Source organism: Leptidea sinapis, chromosome 23 (assembly GCF_905404315.1).
Source record: "Leptidea sinapis chromosome 23, ilLepSina1.1, whole genome shotgun sequence".
NCBI classification, from domain to species: domain Eukaryota; kingdom Metazoa; phylum Arthropoda; class Insecta; order Lepidoptera; family Pieridae; genus Leptidea; species Leptidea sinapis.
The window spans coordinates 1215726-1242698 of record NC_066287.1 but is presented as its reverse complement, the minus strand read 5'-3'; the positions used below and the strand labels follow the sequence as shown (position 1 = coordinate 1242698).

At 34.5% G+C, this 26973-nt stretch overlaps 3 protein-coding genes across 3 annotated transcripts in view; 2 read left to right on the top strand and 1 right to left on the bottom strand.

The window, feature by feature from the left end:
- The window catches only part of LOC126971390 (probable chitinase 2), a 51303-nt gene extending 45535 nt beyond the window's left edge, over positions 1-5768 (top strand). The window contains exons 8-9 of the mRNA XM_050817700.1: positions 2762-2937; positions 4314-5768. Coding sequence (XP_050673657.1) covers positions 2762-2937; positions 4314-4585 — 448 coding nt within the window. The 3' untranslated portion in view covers positions 4586-5768. The remainder of the gene's footprint in view (positions 1-2761; positions 2938-4313) is intronic.
- A 1492-nt stretch (positions 5769-7260) lies between these two features.
- Positions 7261-10377, top strand: LOC126971448 (protein KTI12 homolog). The gene is made up of 4 exons (XM_050817769.1): positions 7261-7609; positions 8134-8329; positions 8795-8933; positions 10089-10377. The coding sequence occupies exons 1-4, from the start codon at positions 7342-7344 to the stop codon at positions 10371-10373; spliced, it is 888 nt and encodes a 295-aa protein (XP_050673726.1). The 5' UTR covers positions 7261-7341; the 3' UTR covers positions 10374-10377.
- Positions 10378-11633: 1256 nt separating this feature from the next.
- Positions 11634-25591, bottom strand: LOC126971421 (carnosine N-methyltransferase). Its single transcript, XM_050817738.1, has 8 exons — positions 25291-25591; positions 22418-22712; positions 21054-21175; positions 20452-20602; positions 19808-19954; positions 18727-18878; positions 17459-17540; positions 11634-14859 (listed from the first exon to the last, which is right to left on the bottom strand). The coding sequence occupies exons 1-8, from the start codon at positions 25383-25385 to the stop codon at positions 14755-14757; spliced, it is 1149 nt and encodes a 382-aa protein (XP_050673695.1). The 5' UTR covers positions 25386-25591; the 3' UTR covers positions 11634-14754.
- Positions 25592-26973: the final 1382 nt, after the last annotated feature.

Genomic DNA, 26973 nt, shown 5'->3' with positions numbered 1-26973 from the left:
TATAAGATACATTGCATATCAAGATTAATTATTATATAAAGAATCTAAAATAGTTTTTTTTATATTTAAATCTAAAATTTTGAATATTTTTCAGTTGTCTGATTGGTGGCGGTAAATTGTTCCAGCACTTAGTAGCATTGTATCGAAAACTACCCCTGAACGCTGTTGAGTGATGCCGGGGCACTGCTAATATCTGCGAGGCAGATCTAGTTTTTATATTACTTGCACTGCGTTGCCCTAGCCATTCAAGTTTTTTAAATAAGTAAAGAGGTGTTTTATTATTTACGATAGTAACGCAGACGTCTCCGACCTTCCATATTAACTAATATGGCTTCTTTTAAATATGGAGTGATATGCTGCCTGGGTGGTATATTCCAACAGAATCGAGCGCACGCATTTTGCACTCGTTGGATGGAACATTTTGTTTTATATAGTAATCTTGGCCCATACACCACGTCACAGTAATTGAGCTTTGATAGTACAAGTGCTTCACATAATCTAACTCGAAGTTCTGTACTTAAATATTTTCGAATCTTATATATTACTTTAAGTCTATAAAAACAATTTGCTATTACTTGGCTTATATATTTTTCAAAGCGCATGTTTTCGTCAATTATGAGACCTAAGTTACGCGCCCCGCTCAATGTCCGTGTTGTTGATCATGACCTTCGGATTGTACTGCTCAGTCGTTTTCACAGACATAGGGGTGCCAATTATCATAAATTTTGTTTTCGAAGGATTTAAAATTAGAGAGTGTCGATCTGACCAACTGCAAATTTGATCCAGGTCGGAATTTAACAGATTTGTTGCATGTAACGTGTCCTTGGGTTTAAAAGAGATATACAATTGGATATCGTCAGCATACATATGATAGCGCTTATTTTTTATGTTGCAGATTATATCTCCACTATACAAATTAAACAGCAGAGGTCCTAGAATTGATCCCTGGGGAATTCCTCTGTTAATAGTAGCACAACTAGATAATTTATAACTGCCGGCATCATTATTGACTCCAACTGTTTGGGTTCTGTTATTTAAATAGCTACTGAACCATTGTATAGCCTCCGGACTCAATCCGTAGTACACTAATTTCGAAATTAATAATGATATATCAACGGTATCGAATGCCCGGGAATAATCAAGGAGTACTAGCATTGTGGCCTTACCCTCCTCCTGGGCCTCCAAGATGTTGTCAACAACATCCAGTAATGCAGTGGTAGTACTTCTTTTTTTTCTGAAACCTGATTGATGGTCCGGTAATATATTATTTGTTTCTAAAAAACGCATTAATTGTTTGTGTACAATTTTTTCAATTATTTTGGATGCGCAGGGAAGTATTACTACTAATTGGGCGAAGTGTACGAATAGTACTAATTGGGCGAAGGTCTGTGTAGAGTTCTGGGATATCTTTTTTGGGTAAGGGTCGCACTAGTGCGTGGCGCCAGGGATCAGGAAAGGTACTAGACTCAAACGAGGTATTAATAATATGTGTTAATATGGGCAGAGTATGTGACAAGGTAAGGAGTAGCATATCAAGAGATGTATCGTCCAATCCAATAGCCTGTGATTTCATTTCTTTAATTGCTTGTAAAACCATGTTTTCGTCCACGTGTTCAAATTTAAAGACCGCTGTGCCATGGCGATGAGACTCAACATATGTTGGGGTTACAAGCGGTATTTAGGTACTAAACGTTTATTTTTAAAAGTTTCTTCCGGCTCCCTAAATCATACGATTTGCTGTCGAGATTAACAATTAAACTCCTTAATTGGATCCATTTTTCGTTCAAATTTGCCTGACCACTCCGAACCAAAACATTTACGCGATGTGCGTAAACTTGTCAGACCCATTTCGTATTTTTATTAAGGATTATCTATGTGAATAAAATTGAATCACTGAATACTTATGTTACTAAGCGGAAAACTTGAGAATGGCTGGACCAATACAGTATAGGTATTTATTTTCGAATATACATTGAAGGAAAAGAGAAATTTTTAACGGGTAAATATTAAAACCACAAAAATAACAAATAGCTAAATCCCAGATTCGAAAGACTTGGGAGTTTTCCTTTTCATTTACACAAATTTGCTGAGGTAAATTAATTCAGGTCTGATTTAGAGATGAGCGAATTTCTCATACATTACTGATATACCTACATAAAGCAATTTTAGTATTTTCAACTACAAATCGAGCGTTTTTTCATACCCAGCGTACTAAAATACCACAAATAGGCAACGAAGTAATGAGATGCACTCTAAACCTAGACTAAATGTCGATTTACTTGCAATATCTTCTTCAAAAAATAATTTATTTTCCAATAAAATGTCCAGTACTAATAAGCTTTCCCATTAAGTTTACTTAATTTTGTTAGATGAGATCGAAAAAAATAATCACAACATTATAGTATTTTTTTCATAGAATCCACTCCAAAATTAAGGTTTTAATATAATTTGGTCTTGTACCATCGCCCTTCATACCATATGAACGCAAATCTTATATAAATTGACAGAAGCGTCACATTGACAATAGTAATTGTTTACGATACGTCGTTATTGCCTGACCAATGAGGATTGAGTACCCGTGTCGTGAGGATTGAGTAAGCTGACTGAATTGTTTGCATTGCGAATATATAGGAATTTGGAATGCAATGCGTTATACAATCGATTCCTCGTAAAGTATATGACTTTTACTAGTTAGCAATAATATAATTTTAACACTTCGCTGAATTCTCTTTTATTTATTTAAATATAAATATTTTTACAGAATGGCCATTGACTACGGGCTTGGAGGACTTATGGTGTGGAGTATAGACACAGATAACTTCAAAGGTCGGTGTGAGGACGAGACAGACACATTCATTGACTTTGAAGATCGCTATCGGAAGATTGTTGACGAACCAATCTTAGCGAGGGTGCTGAAAACTTTACATTTGCCAGACGGTAAGGCTGTATAATAATAATGTATAATCCCCGCGTATTGAAATAGGGACACGCCGTCATCTTAGTGACGACATAGTAACACTATACTAAGGCCAGCGAGACGAGATAAATAATGTAAACAAACGGACCGTTACTGAGTTTCTCTGCGACTGCGAGCGATTATTATCTCTGTCCTATCACTCATAAGCAGTAATGGCATCAGTTGGTCGACGATAGCTGTCGTTGCGTGTTCTTGGTACAGCAAAGCAATCAGTATCGCAGTTTTCAACTTTTGGTCCGCCCTTTTATGAACTTGTTAATTTCTGTTTGGATTGCGTTCGAAATGATACGTATTTATCGTTTCCGTATTTACTTAGAATTTGTGTTGTTTGGTATTGTGGCCTGGCTACTCTTAACAATCTTTCTGATATATCATACATACGTTCCCGTCTTGGTAGGCAGAGACAATAGAATGCCACTTGCTTCTAACCTTACAAACCTCACGCGCTTCCTCTAAATTCATTACACTTTTCATACATGCTCGCCGGTTGCGGGTGCTTCGGAGCTTTCCTTTTCTCAAAACGTCCCCAATTTGGTCGACGAATGTTCTACGGGGTCTCCCGCGACAAATCGAAAAAAGCTGGAGTGATGTTAGTGAGGAAAGTATGAATGATGTGTGGTCGGTATTTAAAACCAACATTGATAAATGAATTCTTTTCAATATTCATAGAGACCGATGTAAATGTTTTGAAGCCCTCAAACTTTGTTTACATTTCTTTATCTTGTCTTGTTGGCCTCACTATACCTCCAGGAATCAATTCAAAGTATTCTTTGCATATAACTGATGAGTGATGACTATCTGTTGACCTCACGTAGATAAGGAAAAGGCCTAGCCTTTCCCTTAGCTGTAGGTAGATATGTCACCATTTTTGTCACAAAATAGCAGAGCACTTGTACTGCCGTGTTTCGGTTTGTAAAGTGTTTGTGTCAATGTGATTACTGGCACAAAAAGACGTTCCATATATTTTAAGATTCGTATTACAGAAGACGTTTCAATATGTAATCCAGGATCAAGTCATTGTCCGCTTTATATATGATTAGGAAGACAGTGACAACAATGCTATGTCTTTTACCAGTGGGAGGCTTTTAGGCAATTATTATTGTTTAAAAAAATGTACATGGCGCAAAGTTAGTAACATTACGTTATGAAAGAAAACTATAACAAAAGATGTAGGATTATTTGCAACTCAGATTCATCGGGAATCCAGTACTCTATAGAGCTGTTTATTAACTGCTCGAACACTTGACGTTGCATAAAGACATTGCATTTCCTATCGCATTGATTACGAGTATAGTTATTTAAATCGAATTAAAATTTTATTTTACTTTCCTTGCAGCTAACCACGTTGAACACCATGGAAGAAGAGCAGCTTACACAGTATCAGATAATCGTCTTGAGCTTCGTGTCCCTGACAACAAATACCCTAACTATAACCTCATGAGAACCATCAACGAAGCAACACTTCTCGCTCTAGAAGAGAAGAGAATCATGGATGAAATTGACCTGCTTAGTAAGCAGAACGAGATAGATGATAGCCCTGACTCTGCCATAGTTCTGTCTAGCAGTTTACTTTGTCTATGGTTGTGTGTTCTTCCGTTATACATTTAAACACATTCCTGATGAAATAAAGTTGACTATCCGAAGTTATTGTAAAAACAAAGCAAGGTATCTTGCTGTGTATATATATGTTTTGTAAGTGACGAGTGAGCAATGTTCATTTATTGCTCGGAAGTTTTTTTTTTTTAATATTTAGTTTTTAGCCTAGGATCCAGTATGAACTGGATTTGCCATGCGCGTAAGGTGTAAAAAAAGTCCTATAACCCGCACAAATTGCTGGTGCAAATAATTTGAACGAACTATTGATTTGGTTGTATAGTATAGAGATTATGGTAATAATGAGCAGCATTTTTACACTTTTTATTGTGTATTAATATGATAGTTTTTTACTCCATCAATTTGTTTATTTATTTATTCTTTACTAAAACGGCGTGAACCAATTACAATATTAAAGCAATTTATAAAAGAAGGTATATTTTAACAAAAATTGTACTTAAGTATGAAAGATTGTGTATGTTTTCTGACTGCCGCTCCGTACGCCATTAGCAGCCTAATAAATAACATATCAATTTAAACCCGCGTATTGGTTGAAACAAACCAGAAAATCTGAGAAAACTGTGGGTTTATTCAGTGTGTGCAATATTGCTTTCGTTCTATTTATTCCTAAGAGTTTTTATATTTTGTGATCTCGTTCATGTAGGTACTTTATTTTTTTTACTTTTATTATTTGCTTAGCAAATCCAGATTGATACTTAATCCTAAGTGTACAACATTTACGAAGAGTTATTTTTCATAGTGTATCCAAAGTTTTACATAGGCTACAGAGAAATATATGACTTGTAAAATAAATCATAGGTGCTTTTTTCAAATATTCTTTAGTACCTATCCCTTTAACCAAGTTCTTTAGCAATGATAAATAATAATGAATGCATTACAAATGGTTCATGTTCATACAACACATTTTTATTTTCTTGACACTTACTAATTACCTTCTTAGGGGATCCAGATAATTTTACTATATTAAATTATATTATAAGTAACACTGTTTTTTTTATCTCCAAGTTCCAACATTCAATAGAAGTCTTCCTATTTTTACTAGAATTTTCAAACAATAGAATATCACACTTTTCATCTTACATATTTCTGATGATATATGATTAGAATTTTTTAATAACTTTCTTTAACATTTTTTTTTTATTTAATTCCTATTGTAAAAATAAAACTTTAAATATCATAGTTGTTTTATTAAGAAAATGTACCAACCCGGTTAACGAATTATGTTCTTCACTTTTAGGGATGGTAAGGTAAAGCTTGTGTAGCGCCGTGTCCATAATATTATATAAATGAGATCCTTACCAAATATATAGATAGAAAACTCAATCACCTGAGGCAGCAGTGGCGAGGCGACCTGAACACAGCCATTTCGGAGGTGACGCGAAAGCTTAGGGACGACATACTCCCCTTTGAATAGCGTATGAGTTACTCTAAAGACACTCTTTATAGACAGACTTTCGGAAGCGGAAGATCAGATGGCCAGTATTGAATCCTTGCCTACCAATTTGTCAGAGCAACACTTCGCACTAGGCTGGAAACATTATTCTCAAAATTTGACCATCTTGATCAATGTTGTTATATGTTGATCTGAAAGACTGCGTTCTGGCTAGCAGGACTGCGAGCGTACACCGTATTGCTTCCAGATTGGCAACGGACCGCCCAAAAATATAATCTTGCAGTTAACAACTCGATGACAGCGAGATAAGTTGATTGCTGCAGTGCATGCGCGTCGATCGCTGACGTCTGAACAATTATTTGGTATAAATGTGATTCATAGCAGTGGCTCCCGTTTTTTTAAAGCTGAACACCTGACTTTGAAAAATAAAATCATCTTCAGCAAAGCTCGACAGATCGCAAAAGAGAAGGGCTACAAATTTGTGTGGGTAAAAATAAACTGTATCTTTGTCAGGAAAACGGAGGAGTAAAATAGCATAACTAGTTAAAATATATTTTCTCCAGTCTTTATCATCGTCACATATATAAATAGATATAAGTATCTAATTTCTATCAAACTGTGGTGACATGAAAAGTAAACTCGATTTTAATTAAGACTTAATATTGCATCGAGCAGTTACGATATTATTGTGTTGGTGAGTTTTATTTTGATGGAGAGGTCTGCACGGGCAATTACTGAATATTTAGGCGTGATGGAAATCTTTCAATATCCGCTAAAAATGAGGGTGGTGGGATCTTAGTGCTAGACAACTAGACATCCGGTCCTGAAGCCCTGTTAGAATCTTCCATTACAGAACAGTCAAAACTTCTTATGTACACTATGTGATCCATAAACTTTTAAAACAATCTAATTACATATTTAATGAAAATGAACGGATTTTAGACTTAGTCCTGACAACCCTTTAAAAATCGACCGAATCCTCTGCTGATTGCTTCAGCAAGGGTGCTGCAGGTCGTTCTCCATCACCCGGTGTAAGAAATATTTTGTCATGTACAGAAATTTAATCCAATGCACCATATTCGTACTCGCATGAGAAATTTCTTTAAGGCAGACTATCGTACTATTCGCGGTATGGTCTTTATACTAGCCCGCCCATATTGGGCGAATTAAGAAAAATAAAATTTTCCCTGTCTGTCTGTACCAAACTTGGCTGTATGGGCTTTTGACCCCTTTGCCTGTCCAGATGGACGAACAGAACCAAAAAAAAAGTCTGTACCAATTACCAAATGTAAATAAAAATGTAAATGTATTTTTAGGATTATATTTGTTCATCTTTAATTTATTATAAGAAATTAAAATGCCCCTAATCATAATATGCGGGACTCCAGTAAGCGGGAAGACTACAAGAGCTAATGAACTTAAAGAGTTCTTTGAGAAAACTCATAATAAACAAGTCAATATTGTTTCTGAAGATGAAGCAATCAAAAAATTAGGTTATACAAAAGAATCTACGTATCTAGACTCACAAAAAGAAAAGAGATTGCGTGGATATCTTAAATCGGAGGCAATAAAGCTAATTGGAAAAGATAATGTAGTGATATTAGATGCAAGTAACTACATTAAAGGTGTGTTTGCAATTTTTTGGTTATGTTACTGTTTATAATCATATTTTGCACTTGATCTTAATGCAATCAGCCTTTGTTTCCATATTCAGTAGTGTTTAATATGTGATATTGACCTAGAATATTTGTTTGATAAGATTGCTGTGAAAGTAGAAAGCTTGTAGAAACTTAATATTATTATTAAATGTTTACCATAAGAAACTGATACAGATTTCATCCCTTTATACTTATATATGTAATGAATTGTTTGTAAGGTATAAATTCCATTTTTTTATGGTATCTTATACCTATATATTTATGAACAAGCATACATATGGGTCACTCTTTATGGTATTTGATCACCATTGAACATATTATCTTGTAATCACAAGTCTACACTATGCCAACTTTATAGAGTATTAAATGCAAAGATATAAAATATGAACATACATGCAAAATCTTTAAGCATTGTACTTGTTGTGTTGGTACTGCGGCAAGAGTTAACAGTTATACCTATTGTACCACTATTTCATGTGTTATGATTACAGGATATCGCTATGAACTCTATTGTGCATCAAAGGCATCAAAATCAACACAGTGTACAATTTATCCAATTAGAAATCATGACGAAGCTTGGGAGGCTAACAAATTAAGAATTAAAAGTTATGATAGCAGTGATATTGCAAATGCAAATGGAGTTGAACCATATTCCAAAGAGGTGTTTGATGCTCTCACCAAGTTGAGGTTTGTTGTTGTTATTGATTAAAAATTAAGCCATTCTTTATGTTTGTTTGTTGAAGCTGATAGATGTGAAACATGGAAGCTATGTGTATATGTATATGTGTGGCTGGGAAAAACTACATATTCATATTTTTTAATGAAATAATATCAGTTTTTTTTTAAATCAATGCAAACTTACATACTTACAAAACTTTTAGTTACACTGCAATTATAATTTTATAAGTTTTTTTATAGAAGAGGAGGACAAACAAGCATACAGGTCACCTATGTGATCACCATCAAAGCATCCAATAAACATACATGTGAATTTGAAAACCGAAAACACCTTAGAAAGTGGCGGGCTAGGATGTTATTATGTTTCAAATTACCCATCATAACTTTCAGCCTTTCTTCATATATATGTCTACTTTATCGAAAGTAAATACTGAAAGTTACAGATACTTAATCTCATATTATTATATTTTACAGATTTGAAGAACCAAACTCTAACAATCGCTGGGACAGTCCATTGTTTACAGTGCAATTTTCTGATCCATTAAATGTGGATGCTATTTACAATGTCTTGTTCAAACGTAAGCCGCCACCTCCTAATATGAGTACACAAAATGTGAGTATAAAAGTTTATTTCATATTTACTATGAGTTTTCACAGTCAAACACCTTACACAAATACTACAATCACCATTGTGTCAGATTTGGCCGTATTTTATTCTAGATATTATTTTTTACACAATTTTACACTGTTTTCTGCTAGAAAAATAATTATTTTCAAGTAATTACTTGATATTTGTGAATCAATATTCTTTCATTATCAAACCTACATTAGTTGCAGATAGTAATGTATGTGTTGGAAGACCATGACATTGTCAAACTTACTTAGTATATAGGAAATAAATAGGTAGCTATCATGAATGATAATTTCATTAGAATAATAATCACTTTAACTTAGATTGTTTCGGCGTCTTTAGGGAGTTTAAAAAGTTTAAATTTGGATCACAATGACCTTTAATATGATTTGCTTTATCTTTTTTTGCCATTTTTAAAAGATCGGTAGGACCGGTGAAGTTATTAGAAACAAAGTTCGCGCGTTTGTCCTCTACGGAGAGTGAGACAGGCCTGCTATTGGTCTCCTGTACATTCCAGGCTTACGAGAGTAACTGATAGACAGCCTCTGTAATGAGCATTATTACTCTGAACGTTAATTTTGTTTTAGGTAAATGTCCTATTAGTGAGATTGACTTTAATAAAATATTATATTATAGGTAGCATTCTGGTGACATTATGAAAAATATTTTATTGGTAGCATTCTGGTGACTGGTAAAAACATTTTATTTTTTATTTTTAAGTCTTTTGTATTTACGTGTAGAGTGTACTATAATATTATGTTATATTTATTTCTTCTGCACTCTTTTTCATTCTAATGACTTTACGAAAGATATTGTATGGGTAGAAATCTGGGGACTTTAGAATAAAATATTGTGTGTGTTTGTTGTGTTTTTTCACTTTGGTACAAGGTTGATTGTTTTTTAGCTCATTAAAACTAAAAGACTGCATCTGTATTTGTTTGTGACGTCATCCGATGCTCGCAAAATATGGCGTTGTTCTTACGTAATTGTCATATGTATTTTTTTATATTTTAAACTTACACTTAAACTACGAACTTGAACGGAGACAGATCACTCGACCATATTATTATTATTTAACATAAACTGGAATAATTAATTGTATGAAGTATATTTACTATCATTATATGTATATTTCAGCCACCATTAACATCAACCAACTTCTTATACGACCTGGACAATATAACGCAAGCTATCTCCAAACGTATACTAGAAGCAAAGGATTTCGATCTAAGTGTAGTAAAGTTCCCGGAGTACCCAGGGTGTGTAGTGGACTGTGACGTCATGCAGTCTGTTAACCCACAGAACTTGCTGCGACTTCGAAGGCAGTTCCTGACTTACGCGAAGATGAACCATTCAAATGAGAACGCGGATAAGTTGGGACGTTACTATATACAGTATTTGAATAAAACTTTGATGGATTGATTGATATCTTGTTTTTTTTCTTTTAATTTTGAAGGTATATTTGTTTTGGCGCGTAAGGGAATAATTAACAGAGTGAATTTTTACGATTCACGTGCACACCGTCACCTTAATTCGACACCCTGATGTTAGCTGGTCAACTAAACCATTTGTATCATACTTCAACTACCAAGCCTCTTGTAACTCATATGTCTACTGAACTACAAGCAATGGACGAGAATTAAATAAATTTCAATTTATATACTTACATAAAATAAAATAATTTCTCTCCGATTGAAAAAAAATAATTTAATGTGATTTAATTACAAGTTATTTAACTAAGTTATGCGAAATAATAATATTTTCATTGGTTGTACCTATTTAATACCTTGTTTATTTCATGTTTTTTCTATAAACGTAAAATAGTACGAAGAATATTTTTTTAAGGACTTTTGTTTTTTTACGCCATAGTATTACTTATTGCGTATGTACATATGTGTGGGAGGCATCTATACACAGACGTGTACAGATGCCTCCTCCTGTAGACACAGCAGCGCCATTTTTCTGCCGTGAAGCAGTTATGTGTAAGCATTATTGTTTCGGTCTGAAGGGCGCTTCAAATTGAAATTCAAAATGGATTCATCACTTATTGAACGTCAAAAACTACCACCCAATCGAAATAGTGTGCCTGAGACCTGAGTAGAACAGGCTCAAGAAACTCAGCGGGCTTTTTTTTTCTTAAGTAGATACAATATAATGTAGTATCGGACTATAAATTTTATATTTAAATATCCTGTGGGCATTCGCTCCATTCCCAGTCTGTGGTATCAATAAGAAAACCATTTATGGTACAGTAACCTTTACCACACAAACGTTCAATAACAATTCTTTTGAATTTGTTAATACATTTGTTTTGTACATTTTCTGATTTCTTTAAACTTTCCTCTTAATGATTCTTTAGGACCTAGGTTATAAATAGCGCGAATAGCCCTGTTCTATAGCCTATCTTTGCTTCGCCGAAATGAATGGATTGTATGCCTTTGGTAACTTCTTACGTACCTAATTCATTAGTTAATAATAATAATTCATTAGTGTTTATATAAAAATCACACTGATGAATAACAAAGTAAGACATTTTATAAAGTAAGTAAATAAGGAAAGTATTACGAATGAAAATTTGATACCATTTACCAACAAGAACTAGTCACTTCAAGCAGCATCCGTTGATGAACCAGCCATCGCTTTTCACGTCATATTTTAGACAAAAATCAATAAAACTCAAGATTATATAATAAACTTTAATCTCTTTATATGGTACATGCGAATACTTATTAATTCTTATACACTTTGGATACGATGCCGATTTAAACTAATACTTGCTGGGAACATTTTATACTGAATTATCTTACATGCTAATTAATATATACAATATACAAGTACTTATTTTCACAACTGCCACAGATTATTTGCAAAAAAAGGCGGTTTGGGGACACATCATGCCCGAGTTCTTCAGGCTTCTTTGACTAATTTGATATTGATATTATGATTGTTTATTATTTTTATGATGTAAGGAATAAGCGACATGGTCCCTCCATGCAACTCTATTGTAATCTGTCATTTCTTTTTTGTATGTAATTAAGCAATACGTACAATAAACAACTACACTTACAATCACGCTCCTTAATTGTCTGAAGCAGAACTCTGCTTACGCGTCCATTTGGCAGAGTTTTCGTTCAGTTGTGTTACGACCGCGCTTTGAATACAACGCCACGCAATGTTTTGAGGTGTAACGCTTTTTCGTTACGTCACGTTTCCAACCAGTTTACTCTATTGTAAGTCGCGTAAAATAACTCCGTCTCAAAAAGTTGGCAGCAATTTATTATTGCATAAACAACAGACAAACATAAAACGGTGCACTATTAAGGCTGTGTTGCATCATATTAGCTGTTATAGTTTTGGTTTAAGTCAAATTTAACGTTAACAGTAACGCTGACTACTTCTTCTTAAAAAGTGGAATTTCAAGTCAATATTGAATATTTATTCGAATAATAATAGCTTTAACCGGCGAAGATTGGACGGTTACGGTTAACAATTAAAGTTGTGACATCATCTAAAAATTCTCAAATGGTGCAACACATTTTTTGCTTAACCGGTACTTTAACATGTTTGTTACTGCTAAAGTTAGTTGATGCAACCCAACCTTGGGGTTCTATACTTTTTTTATGAGAAATTATTACAAGACGAGCAACAATTTCACTTGATGTGAAGTAAATACAGTGCTGCTCAGGTTTTCGAGAAAGCTAGATTACAGCTTAGTCCCAAGAGCCCAATTTTGTCACTAGCTATATCAATAAACGCAATGTAATGTTACTCCAAGTGTAAAATTACTTGTTCCTATGATGTAATTCTGTCGTGACAAAGTTAAGATAAAGACAAAAAGTTTAAAAGTTGGAATAACTTTACTTCGCGTTTATTAGTTTATTAATAACACAGCTACTGTTTGGCGGCGGGAAAACGCACCGATATGGTTAGAAGACTCTTACATCTCTACCAATTCAAATAATATACTTAATCCGTTCAAATTAACATGATTTAATGAGTGTCGTTTTAAATAATTTAGACACTTACATGCAAACAATACAACATTCATCACAGTGTTTCGTGACTCTACGACTTTGTCACGGGAATAACCGGAAAAAACAACAGTCACCAGTATAACTTACGACATTGTCCCGTGACAACAGAAAATACAACAGTCATTAGTTTCATTTACGACTTTGTCACGGGAATAACCAGAAAATACAAGTCATCAGTATCATTTTCGACATTTTCCCGTGAAAACAGCAAATAAAACAGTCATCAGTGTCATTTACAACATTGTCCCGGGAATAACCGGAAAATACAACAGTCATCAGTATCATTTACAACATTGTCCCGTGAAAACAGGAAACACAACAGTTATCAGTATCATTTACAACATTGTCCCGTGAAATCAGCAAATAAAGCAGTCATCAGTGTCATTTACAACATTGTCCCGGGAATAACCGGAAAATACAACAGTCATCAGTATCATTTACAACATTGTCCCGTGAAAACAGGAAACACAACAGTTATCAGTATCATTTACAACATTGTCCCGTGAAATCAGCAAATAAAGCAGTCATCAGTATCATTTACGACTTTGTCACGGGAATAACCGGAAAATACAACAGTCATCAGTATCATTTACAACATTGTCCCGTGAAAACAGGAAACACAACAGTTATCAGTATCATTTACAACATTGTCCCGTGAAATCAGCAAATAAAGCAGTCATCAGTATCATTTACGACTTTGTCACGGGAATAACCGGAAAATACAACAGTCATCAGTATCATTTACAACATTGTCCCGTGAAAACAGGAAACACAACAGTTATCAGTATCATTTACAACATTGTCCCGTGAAATCAGCAAATAAAGCAGTCATCAGTATCATTTACGACTTTGTCACGGGAATAACCGGAAAATACAACAGTCATCAGTATCATTTACAACATTGTCCCGTGAAAACAGGAAACACAACAGTTATCAGTATCATTTACGACTTTGTCACGGGAATAACCGGAAAATACAACAGTCATCAGTATCATTTACAACATTGTCCCGTGAAAACAGGAAACACAACAGTCATCAGTATCATTTACGACATTGTCCCGTGAAAAAAAAATACAACAGTTATCAGAATGATCTACGACATTGTCCCGTGAAAATAGAAAATACAACAGTCATCTGAAACTACTCACAAATAATACATATCAAATTAGATTACAGATATACAATCGGAAGGAAGGAAAAATACAAATTTCACAATTTCTGTAATTTTTTATGACGAAAAGTCACGAGCCGTGCGAGACGATCACCAGATAATTTATGATACGTCATATCTACATTACAAAGCAATGCCAACGCCCTGTGCTTCTTTTGTAAAAGGAAGTCCCAGGCCCAAGTGTCGTAAGAGGCGACTTTACCACAGGTGGCGTAAATTCCACACTCGGCACTTCTATACCGGCGTGAAGTTTATTGATATATATTGATTATATATATGACAATAAGGAACGAAATGAGCAGGACGTTCAGACGATCGTAATTGATACGCCCTGCCCATTATAATACAGTGCTGTTCAGGATTCTTGAAAAACCCAAAACCTCTGAACGGCACTATAATTGCGGTCGTCACTTTGGGACATAAGATGTTAAGTCTCATTTGTCCAGTAATTTCAATAGCTACGGCGCGTTTTAAACTGAAAAAGGGTGTTTTCACACTTAATGACAGAAAATGGCGACGCTGTGGTACCAGCATCCCTTGCTAAAAGCCACCCACAGTTACTTCGGCACGGGAGCGATGGGAAGTCTTCGGGAATTATTCAGGCATAAGGCTTCATACACACAAAGTAAACGGAATCGTACTCGTGTTGTAACATTGAGTGAGGATTTTGTGCGTATTTCGTTTTAACGCCCGTTCGCTGCTTCTGAAAATTAAAAGTATTTTAATTATACAAATTTTGCTTATAAAATATAAGTAGGCTATAAATTTCATTCATAGGTATATTTCAAAAGTATTAACATTGTCCTCGATAGATGTATATTTCTGAACAATTATTGCGAAATTATTATTGATGGAATAATTATTGAAAATTTCCGAAGGACATGGCCAAAAAAGTACATTATTTTAGTGTGCGTGACAAGCTACGTCTTACACAACGCGATTTGTATGTCACTTTGTTGTTAGTGTGCGTGCATTGCTACAAATAGAGGTTAACCGTCTCAACTCTATTTTTATGACAACGTTTTCACAGCTGTCACAGTCTATCTGAATAAACGTTATTCATAATGTTATATAATAATAATAATAAAATTTATTGCCTTGAACTTAATTTAAGTACACAATATCAGCTTATTACAAACAGACAAAAGGGAGTAGGCTCAGCTTATGCTGCTTGAAATAATATTTTCATGCAGTGCTGGTTTTCAGCCATTCCCATCTCCTAAGGTGTAAGGTGGGATACATTGTAAAGAGGGCAAACTAATAACGATTACAATGCAGATCTAAACTTTTTCTAAATGTATCAACCTCTGTATAAATTATGAGTGTGTTTGTGAGCGTGAGTGTGTGTGTTGTATAAATATATGAGTGTGGGTCAATGTGTCAGTTTAAATGTAATATGAAACGAGTTGCAAATTTTATGGTTAAATCATGAAAAATATTTATTTAAGGGAAGTTATTTCCATACACAATAATTGAAATTTTCAGCTTCCTGTTGTTTTTTTATTAATGCCATTTTATATTTACCCTTAAACTGATTTATATTTTTTATCATTCTAAGAGGTGGTGGCAAATCATTCCAAATACGGGAAGCCATGAATTTGAAACTGGATCTATATCTTGTTGTCTTGTAGTATGGTATATTTAATAAGTTTTGAGAGGCAAAACGTGTACATTTTTAATTAGAACTTCCACTCCAGGACAATATTTCAAATACATATTCAGGGCGCTTGCTATAGATTATTCTCTTCCTGTAGTATATACAGGCATAATGCAATTCTCTCCTAGCTTTCATATTAAGTATTCGTTTGTTCTTTTAATATGGAGTTATATAACCTCTGTTTGGAACATGAAAGGAAAATCGAATACATGCATTTTGTACCAGCTGTACTGCTCTCTCCAATTTATGACTAAGTCTGGGACCATATGTTGTACTGCAGTGGTTGAATTGGGAGAGGACAAGTGACTCAGTCAATGAAGTACGTAGTTCCTCTTTTAGGTATGGCCTTATTTTATAAAGTGTTTTCAGTTTATAGAAAGCAGTTCTTATTTTATTAACATGTTCCATAAATTTTTGCTCACTGTCTAGTACCAGGCCCAAATTACGTGCAGTTTTTACATATTCTACTGGTATATCATTTATTTTTACTTTTTCGTTGCAGTATTATAATCTTAAGTGTTAATTATTTTGCTGGAACGAGAGTTAATCACCCGAGTCTTACACCTGAAGATATACCTCCTGAAGATGCCCCGCGTAGAGAAGTTAAGCTATTTTTGTATTATATTATTGTATGTGAAACTTAGCGGAATTGACTCTAGCAATCAAATTATAATCATAATATTTGAAACAAAATTTATAATTATTACATTGTCAGGTATTGCAACCGCTGCAGCTGCCTTGATTTATTAAAATCTTCTGAGCAAAGTACATAACGTCCTAAAAATTAAAAAAAAAATCAATATGTGGCTGATTATTTCGTGGAATGACGTAATTTCATATTTTTTTTTATTCTGATCTTTGTATTGTCAGTGGAATGAAGTAATCAACACAAATGCAAAAGGGTCATAAGCTGTTGTTACTTATATTTTTATATAGCCAAAATGTCTTCTAGTTTTTCCTAAGACTATGGTCAACATTCACTCTAACGTCGTTTTTGAAGAAAATTGCATTGAATATAGAAGGATTACGATTAATTGTAAAGTTTTATTTCAATCCCTTCTAGCCACATGCAAGATATGCTGTCCATAACGTGCACAGTTTTGATAATGTTATGTAACATATTCTCAGAATCACGGAACAAAAGTGACCGTAATCACCCGTTTTTCAGGACAGCCTCTAACTTTTGTATTACTTAAAAGTCGGTTGCCAATAAAATTTTAGAATTATTTTTTTCTTTATACACGGTCGCCAAATATTCGTGTCTCACCAGTGTTGTTCGAGAATTATTCATAGTTCTTTAGTACTCCTTATTCCACCTTCGCACGACACGCCACAAGTTAGGATATCATCCCCACCATCTGGATGTGTGGCGGTCCTCCACAGTGCGGTTTTCAAGGAGCTTTCTTCCACGCACTACAAAGCTGTGGAATGAGCTTCCTTGTGCGGTGATTCCGGGACGATACGACATGGGTAGTTTCAAAAAAAGCGCGTAAACCTTCCTTAAAGGCCGGCAACGCTCCTGTGATTCCTCTGGTCTTGTGGGCGGCGGTGATCACTTAACACCAGGTGACCCGTACGCTAGTTTGTACTCCTATTCCATTAAAAAAAGGATTATTACTATCTTATGAAATAAAATGTATCTTACCACCATTTCGAAGCCCACATCCTTAATAATGTCGACTAGAATATCGTATGGCGGCTCTATACTAATCTCATTTGGCATGTCACTGAAAACAACAATATTGAACCATTATTGCTACAATAGTGCTGGTTTACATCTAAAGTACGGCCAACGAGGCGAGATAAAGAATGTAAACAAAGTTTCAGGGCTTCAAAACATTTGTTTATTTGAATAAATTATATACAAATTTTGGATTTCCTATTCTTAGACAAAAATGATTCGTCGGCCTTATTTATGACAAAACTATCTATTGTATTATGAATCATGTTGTCAATGTTGCTATAAAACTTGTTCTCTTTTATGATGCAATCCACACAATTTTGACGTTTCTTGCGTGGAGGTTGTCTAGAGTTCCCAGGCTGTGATTTCTACTACTCACAAGAAGCAAACTAACAGTAACGGATTAATAAACTAAGTAAATACGGAAACTAAAAAATACGTGTCACTTCGAACACAATCAAAGCAGGAATGAACTCGTTCACAAAACGTCGGACCAAATGTTGACAACTGCAGAACTGACTGCTCTCCTGTACCACGAAATACGAAACGACAGCTGTCGTCGACCAACTGACGCCATTACTACGTACGTGTGCTAAGGACGGAGATAATAATAGCTCGCTATCGTAATGAGGGAGGCTCCTTTGCACAGGATGCCGGCTAGGTTATGGGTCCCAAAACGGCGCCCATTTCTGCCGTGAAGCAGTAATGAGTAAACATTACTGTGTTTCGGTCCGAAGGGCGTCGTAGCTAGGGAAATAGTCTCAAGGTGACGAGTGCAATTGAAATGCCGCTCAGAATTTTTGGATTTTTCAAGAATCCTGAGCGGCACAACACTGTAATGGGCAGGGCGTATCTATTACCATCAGCTGAACGTCATGCTCATCTCGTCCCTATTTTAAATTAAAAAAAATGTAACTCTGTAACTGTCCGTTTCTTTATATTATATATCTTGTCTCATTGGCCTCGTATAGCTCAGCAATATTATTACCTCCTTAGTATTTTCAATATTAAATCACTACCTAACGCACACACTGACAAATCAAATGTCAAGTCTGCGAATCAGTCTGTCAGGTCGTCAATATACTACGTACTACAATACGTCACTTGAACGGTTGCCTCAGTTGGAAAGAGCGCTCGCACGGAACGCGAGAGGTTGCGGATTCGAGTCACGCATCGTTCATAATTTTTTCTTTATTCTATGTTCTAAATTTATGTGCTCTATGAGTGTTCACCTATAATGGTAGAGCAGCGGTCCCAGGTTGATCCACATACCCCCAGGCCGCAGTATGTCATATATCCTCTCGATAAACTCTATTACGTTCGGCGCGCAGTCAATGAAGAAGCATGTGGCAACACAGTCCCATTCATCTGTCAGTGTGTATACCTGGAACAAAGAGCGAAGTCAAATTATTTATTATAAGAATACAAACAGAAATACGAAAAAAAAAGGTCAGATAGAAAATCTGATGATTTTTAACAAAATTGCATAACATACTACACGTCCTAATGACCTCTAGACCATGCTGGAACATGAAGCCCCTCCCGTTCCCCTTTCAACCCATCGCACTCGTCCTGTTGCGTCAGTACGGTTTGCAGTTTCATTGCCTGTTGTGATATTTTCGTGCTATCGTTTTTGAAGTTTTCAATATTACCATTTGAATTTTGTAGTATTGTCAGAAAAATAAAAACATTTTTTTTGCTTAACCCAGATTCGTTCGTTGATTTTTTCCATAATTAATTCGATGAGTGGTATGTGTATGAAGTTCTTAAAAAGAACATTTTCGTTTACGCGCGTTCAACACTACCAGAACGACGCGCGCCGTAAAAAAAAGTATGTTATTCGAATCCCCGCCATTTTTCTTCAACATTTTTATTGTTTTGTTTACAAAAAATGAGTGATTCAAGTTTTGACAGCATACCGCCAGATATTTTAAACGCTGCAATGTACATTTCTACTAAAATAAATAATTGTTTCATGAATACTTAGTTTATTTATATATAATCAGTAATGGATGATATTAGGTTACTACTAGGACTGGCTTTTTTAATGTTAGCAGTAAGCTAACTGTTTCAGAATCTTTTAGAAGATTCATGTTCTCGGTGTAGATAAAGTCTTGTATGCAACAGTTGATAATTAGGTATTAAAACACTCATGTAATAGTATTATCACACGAGTCGAAGACGAGCACCCACATTTGTGTTTTAATACCCCTAATTACACAACAGCTACATAAATAACTATTAATTTTTCTCTTAATGTGTTTCTAACACACTTGAAAATTACATTGGATACATATGAGTATTCTGGCTGACCTTAAGGAAATCCCCAGCAGCTATCGAGAAGTTTGACTGGTGGCACGAAGGCGACACATCCGGGAACTTCGCGGGGACGATCTGGTGCTCGCTCGTCATATGGTTCACGTACTGATGCAGCCAGGGGTAGACCATGTACTGGTTAGCCTGGAAATCCAAGTCACATAAGTATGGTATTGTATAGGGCCTCCTGTTTCTGCAATTAAACCACTAATATGGGTCCATTTTGTGTGCAGTATTGGCCAGTTACTCCAACCAGCCCAACTCCTTCCAGAAGTTGAGAACATTCCTGGGGTGTTCGCAGACTTTCTGGAGCGACCTAGTTTTAGTTAAGATTTTTGACCGTTGGTTGGCCACCCACACACATTCCAGGATTACCTGGCACCACAAGCATCACCCATTCAAGAGTTGATGCATGGACCAGCCATTGTTCCCTTCACACATGTGAAAAAGGCATAAAAGGCATTCATTTTTCTCAAAATTGATTCCTTTAGAATTCTTTTTTGTCATTTCTACTATACTAGATACTACTTTCGCTCCGGAAACAAATGGCGCTCTGAGAGAGAAGGAGCGGCACAAGAAACTCTCCCAGCACTCTTTTTAATAAAAGCTCACATGTTACAGTACTAACAAGAACCACTTACCTCATGGCATTTGTTCAGGATAAAGTTACTTGCAAACAGCATGAAGAGCGAGAACTCATTGCCCTGGCAGGTAAAACCTCGCGCGGCCACTTCCCAAGCCAGCCTGCCTAGACCAGCACCGGGCACCAGCACTTTGACTTGTGAACGGTTACTGAAATCACCATGTTAATTATTATAATAGACCAGGTTACTATATTGACCAGACCTCAAAAAGACTGCTAACATTATACATTACTTTTTTTATTTATTTACTAAGAACATTATATACAATTTAATAAATATACATTGTCCTTCAAAGCCTATACCGTTTGACTGAGGGATTGTACAGTCTCACTATATTATTTAATAATTATAGGTACTAATTATGTAACAAAATATAAACATTTTAGCAACAAAAACTTTCCAATAGATATTTTTAAAATTGTTTTAAAAATTTTTTTTATTAGGCTTGTGTCTAATATCCTTGGGCAAGCCATTAAGTAAAAGGGATAACATTTTTCAATGATTATATCATAATATCAATTAAAACAAATAACTCACAGTTTTCTGTGAAAAAACCTCCAGATCTAATGTTGCTATAACTATTCAAAACAATAGATTACCTAAAATCTTCAATAGGATATCTGTCTTCTAATTCATCCAGGATAGGTTGGTAGCACTGTTCTCGTTCCGGAGCACCCATTTCACTCCAATCGCGGACTATATTCTTTAGAACTGACTGGACCTGAAAAAGCCATTCAGTGTAATCATGGAAATATCATTACATGCAGATATCACATACAACCATTTGTCAATCCTCTCATACACTCTTAGGATACACTCTTATACTGATGCATAGTTTTGAAATTTCTAACATAAAAAGGAAGAAAAAGAATAGAGAAGACCCAGGCCCGACTGGATAACGGGTAGCACAACGGCGCCTTATTCTGCCGTGAAGCAGTAATGTGTAAGCATTGCTGTGTTTCGGACTGAGGGGTGTCGTATCTAGTGAAATAACATGGAAAATGAAACTTAGCACCTTATGTCAAGGTGACGAGCGCAAATGTAGTGCCACTCAGAATATTTGGGTTTTTCAAGAATTCTGAGTGGCACTGCATTGTAATGGGCAGCCATCAACTGAACGTCCTGCTCGTCTTGTCCCTTATTGTCATAAAAAGAAACACGAGTTGATCCATCAGTTGTATATTAATAAAGTTAAGTGCTTGTAATACAGGGTTCGGAAAACACCAGTACAATCCCCGATAGAATATAAATATCACATGTTATAGAAATCACCTCAAATGTTCTCTGTATCACTTCATTACTGAGAGAATCAACAAAGCAAGGTTGATTCCATTTACAAGTAAAAATAAATCTCGAATATTCTCGAACAGTCTAGTAACTATTAAATTATTAAAACTTTCGTGAGTCATTATTCAATTATCTATTAATACGGCTTTACTCATGTTTTTGTCAGTGTCAGTACCGACTAGTTTCGGATCATTCGGAGGTCCTTCGTCAGGGTGAGTGTGGTGGGTTCGCGATAACGTCCCACCTCTTACTGCGGACTTGAGCTTGGAGTGCGCGTCTGGACAGGGCGGGGGGTGCGTCGTTGATGACGAGCCCGGTATCACTATTGGTGTCCACGGGTACACGGAAAGTACTCACAATGTCCACTACGGGATCATTGTGAGTACATTCTGTGACCTCCGAATGGTCCGAAACTAGTCGGTACCGACACCGACAAAAACGTGAGTAAAGCCGTATTAATAGATAAAAGTCTAGTAACTAGTTAACAACAAAAAAAGAAAATATGTCTTTGTAAACAACTAGGTATGTCAAGGACAATAATAATAATAATAATAATAATAATAATAATAATAATAATAATAATAATAATAATGTCCTTTTCTAATTCCTTTACGCGCGAACAATCAGCATGGCCGTTGTACCAATATTTATCATATACTAAATGTAAAGTACATACCTTCTCAACATCATGCTGCATTTTGTGCTGCTTCTGCACAGTAATCTCACAGTTATTGTAGTTGCATCCAAACTTCTCAGCACCATTTGTCTCAGCAACATCAATGCTGTGATCCACATTCTCAAACATAGTGTCAACATGCTTTATTATAAGGTGTACTATGCTGTTATTAACATCCAAACAATTTTTGAATTTGGTAAGGTAGGCCTGGTACTTAGTCAGCCGTTCTTGATGTGATTTCGGTAGCACTGATATTATCTTCTCTGATTTGTGTATCCTATCGAGACAGCATAATCTGCAAAGTAATTATAATGAATTTATTTTATTTTTATATTTATTTATTTACTAATAATCCAACAGCTTTATATACCATTACAATAGACTTACAAATAATTTTACAAAAATGCCAATTTAGGATTAAGCTTGGTCTTAATCCTAAATTGGCATTAAGAATAATCATAAATAATTAATAAAAACTTTAACAGGTATACATCTGTTATTTTATGCTAGTATTATTACATATGTTAATAATAATATTATTTAAGAGGTGTGTATGTGTATATATATATATATAAGTGTAGGTGAGTGAGGGTGTGGGTGATTGAGTGTTTTCGTGTTTATGTTATACAATTTTATTTTTGTGTGTTTTAAGAATTGAGATTTCGTGTAAAAAGCATTGCTTAGACATCGCAAGAATGTCAGTACCTGCATACTCATGCATAATATGGGAGTATCTAGGCTATCAGTAGTTCCACTAATTATTTCACTAGTTCCACCAGTAATATTAGTTCAGTATCAGTGATAAAATGAAATGGAAAAAATGTAATATTCGAGTTGATTTGTGGAGTGTTGTTGGCAAAAACCAAACTGATGGTCCGGGACAACCTTTAGTTGCTAGTCAGTACTATTGCTTTTCTCGGGAAGTTCTTTGGGGGATAGATGCATATTGGACATCATTTTTCTCTATGAGATTTTTAATTTATTCATTTTGTTGTCATGTTACCATAAAATTAAATGTGAAATGTGCATGGAGCTGACTTATGAGTGTGGGATAGGCAGGATTAGAGATAATAACTCTGTCTATACATAAAGACAGAGTTACACAGGCAGGTTCTGTTATGTTGAAGCAGGAACTTGTTAGGAAGAAGCTTGTCAATCAATGTCTGTATGACATCAGCAAGCAGTAGTCAGTATGCAAGTGATAGTTTTAATTAAGAATTTTATTGAACTACTAGCTGACCCAGCAAACATTGTATTGCCATATAAAGTAATAAAATAAATTAAATAATTAAAATTTTTGGGGTATAGAAAATACATGACAACAGATTTGCAGTCCTACCAAATGATATATTATAATTTATAATATACATAGATTCATATAATTGTACATAAAATTTATCATACTTCAATAATCATTACATTTGATTGCCATCTTACAACTCTAGTGTGTATCTGTAGATGTAATAGAATAATATTAAAATCGCAAATTGATAATTTAGGGTTGTATGTATTTTTTAATGATGTCTCATAAAAAAATATTTTTCTAAAAATTAAAAAAAATAATTTCGGGTGGACTACCCTTAACATTTAAGGGGAACAAAAATAGATGTTGTTCGATTCTCAGACCTACCCAATATGCACACAAAATTTTTAATGAATCTGTCAAGAGTTCTTTATGAGATTTGGCAAAGTATACAATTTCCTGTCTAACTGTAGTTTTAGGTTGTTGGGGTGTTGGTTATAATCCTCAGTATTTTGTTTTGAAATATCTATAGTATTTCAATGTATGAGTGAGACACAGTACCCCACTACTGGATCCTATATTATGTTCAGATTGGCTTTAGTATAGCCTTATGGAATTGTATTTTATTCTCAAGAGAAAGTTTGTATATAGCACCTTTATACACCTATGCACACACTTGCTGCAACTAGGATTTAAGTAGTTGCATAGAGTAATACAGGAGCATACAATAACAGTCAGGCTTATAATCATTTAATACGCGAACCTCCAACATCGCATAGCGACACTGCCAGGATAAAGGTGATACACACACTACAACAATATATACAGATTTGGTTCTGTTTACTTTTATCCACCATTTCTTGAGGCAGTGAGATTGATAATTTAGGCCTCATTGTAGTATTTCAAAAGCCACTATTGGTAAGAGATGAGAGTTTTAAGAACAATTTTATAATGTGTACTCACCTTAATTTGGGAACAAAAAAAAATTGAGTTGAGGTTTACCAAAATTTTACTACTTAAATGTGAAATTATTAACTTGGAAACAAGTGAATGACTATTGTTCTTTCAAACCTTCTCCCAGTAAATTTTTATTAAATGTAGTATGGCCAAAGCCTTACTTGACATGATTTACATTAAACTTAAAGTTTTATTATAGTTTTCTCAGGAGACTGAAACATATGCATTTCACAGAAATGAAAGTTTGGCCTTAATCCCTTTTTATACTTATGAATAATTTTTTTTATTTGTTTTTGCAAGTTATTATTTCAAAATAAAATTAATATAGGTAGGTATAATGTAGTTTGATACAGCTGCGCCCACACATTACTGGTACTTATTAAATTTACACCACATTTCAATTGTTAAAATAATAATTGATAACTAAACAAACACAGATCCTTACACAAACACCAACCTTAATCTATGGTCAATGCAACTTTATAACACAAAGACATTAAGGCTACAATATCAAAAATTTAAAATCCAAGCAACACTAATTATTGTTTAAAATCTAACTGGGTTAATTACTAGACAAAGACAATGTATTTTAAATAATTTAAAAAATTACTTAAAATACATCATAAGATGATGCAATCAAATTGATCGACGATAAAAAAGATTTATAACTTACTTGTAATATCTGAAAGCGTTTACAACGGCTTGAAAATGGGCGCGTTCTTTCGCTTCATCAATTTCATTTTCATCAGCTGCCGGTACGGAAGACATCTTTCAGGATAATTAATATAGTCTTGAATATTTTAAAGACTCAGTATTTATACTTTGTACGAGAGACACCTTTGCAAGTTATTAGTATTTATGAATCTATAGCTTTATTCATTATACTCCCCTCAAATACATTTATTTAACAATAATTTTGAAAGAACTAGGGAGCAATAAAATAGAGCTACACTAAATTCTGATTAGAAATTGAACTGTTTGACAAAGAGATTTTTTTTTTGGTTCTGTTCGTCCATCTGGACAGGCAAAGGCATCAAAAGCCCATACAGCCAAGTCTTCATTTTTATTTTTCTATTCTTCAGTCTTCACTTTACACAGCTTGTTCAAAGTCATCTTCAAACATAAATAGTACAATTTCACATAAAAGTAGTATTTCGTGTTCTTCATGTTTCATTTTCTTCATATACATATAGGTTCGCATGAAAGGCCGAAGCCAAGTCTTTTATTGATAATATTCTTGTTCCAATGAAGATCAAGCTTACTCCGGGGTTTAATAATAATAAACTTTTATAATATAATACTAAAATATAAATCTCATATACGTTATAAGAAATATATTAAACATGAATTATAAGTAATAATGATGAATATTAGTTGAATATAATAATTATAAGATAATATGAAACTAATTTAAGGTATAAATACAAATATACTATTTACATTTGTACATTAAAATTTACATTATAAACACAAGTCCAATAATAATTTATGGACGAATATGTTTTAAGTCTGTGTAAGGGATTGTGTCAAAAGCCAAGCCGTATTTTCAAATTTCGCCTACCGTTGAAACTATAAATTTGTAAAGCGGCACAAAGCAGTCATAAGTTTTCAATAACTGCTGAAGTGAGCGCGGGATGTCTTCAGCATTCTTATAAATATCCAAGAGGCAGTCTATCAATGTAAATCTTTGAAGATTATATTGGGGACAGTCAAAGAAAATGTGATCAAGAGTTTGGATGGATAAATTACAGAATTGACAAGTTGGAGAATCTAAAACACCGATCCTAAATAAATGAGCACCACTACGAGAATGTCCCAGACGTAACCGACAAATTGTGGTGTAACATTTTCAGGGAGGAGAGATTTCGATTTTAATGTCGGCTAACCATTTGCCCTTTGTTTGAACAACTTGTTGCCAATAATTCTGAAAGTCTTGCAAGAATGTACCTTTAAAATGAGACAGTGCATCTGTGTGTGGTATGGGAATGTTCAAAGCAGTATGTATCTGATTACTATTCACAATAGATTTAGCAAGATAATCAGCTTGTTCATTTCCTTCCACGCCTATGTGTGAAGGAGTCCAGAATTAAACAATATCTTTTGTTAGGGATAAGCATTGATATTTGTCTCTAATATTGTAAATGATGAAATTAGTTGTAACATTACATTTAGGATATTGTAAAGCTTTTAAAACACTCATGCTATCCGTTATAACAATCGAATTATTATATGACTGTTCTCCAATATATTATAGAGCAGCATATATGGCAGCACATTCTGCTGTGTATATACTAGCCAAGGAATTTAACCTATGACCAAACCCACTCCGCAGTTGTATGTCATAAACTGCCATAGA

Excerpts from the sequence above, each read along its gene's own strand:
- LOC126971448 (XM_050817769.1), top strand. The coding sequence starts at position 7,342 with ATGCCCCTAATCATAATATGCGGGACTCCAGTAAGCGGGAAGACTACA. Across the intron at positions 7,610-8,133 it reads TGCAAGTAACTACATTAAAG|GATATCGCTATGAACTCTAT; the intron begins GTGTGTTTGCAA and ends TTATGATTACAG. Across the intron at positions 8,330-8,794 it reads GATGCTCTCACCAAGTTGAG|ATTTGAAGAACCAAACTCTA; the intron begins GTTTGTTGTTGT and ends TATATTTTACAG.
- LOC126971421 (XM_050817738.1), bottom strand. The coding sequence starts at position 25,385 with ATGTCTTCCGTACCGGCAGCTGATGAAAATGAAATTGATGAAGCGAAA. Across the intron at positions 19,955-20,451 it reads TCCTGAACAAATGCCATGAG|GCTAACCAGTACATGGTCTA; the intron begins GTAAGTGGTTCT and ends TTGGATTTCCAG. Across the intron at positions 18,879-19,807 it reads CTGCTGGGGATTTCCTTAAG|GTATACACACTGACAGATGA; the intron begins GTCAGCCAGAAT and ends TCTTTGTTCCAG.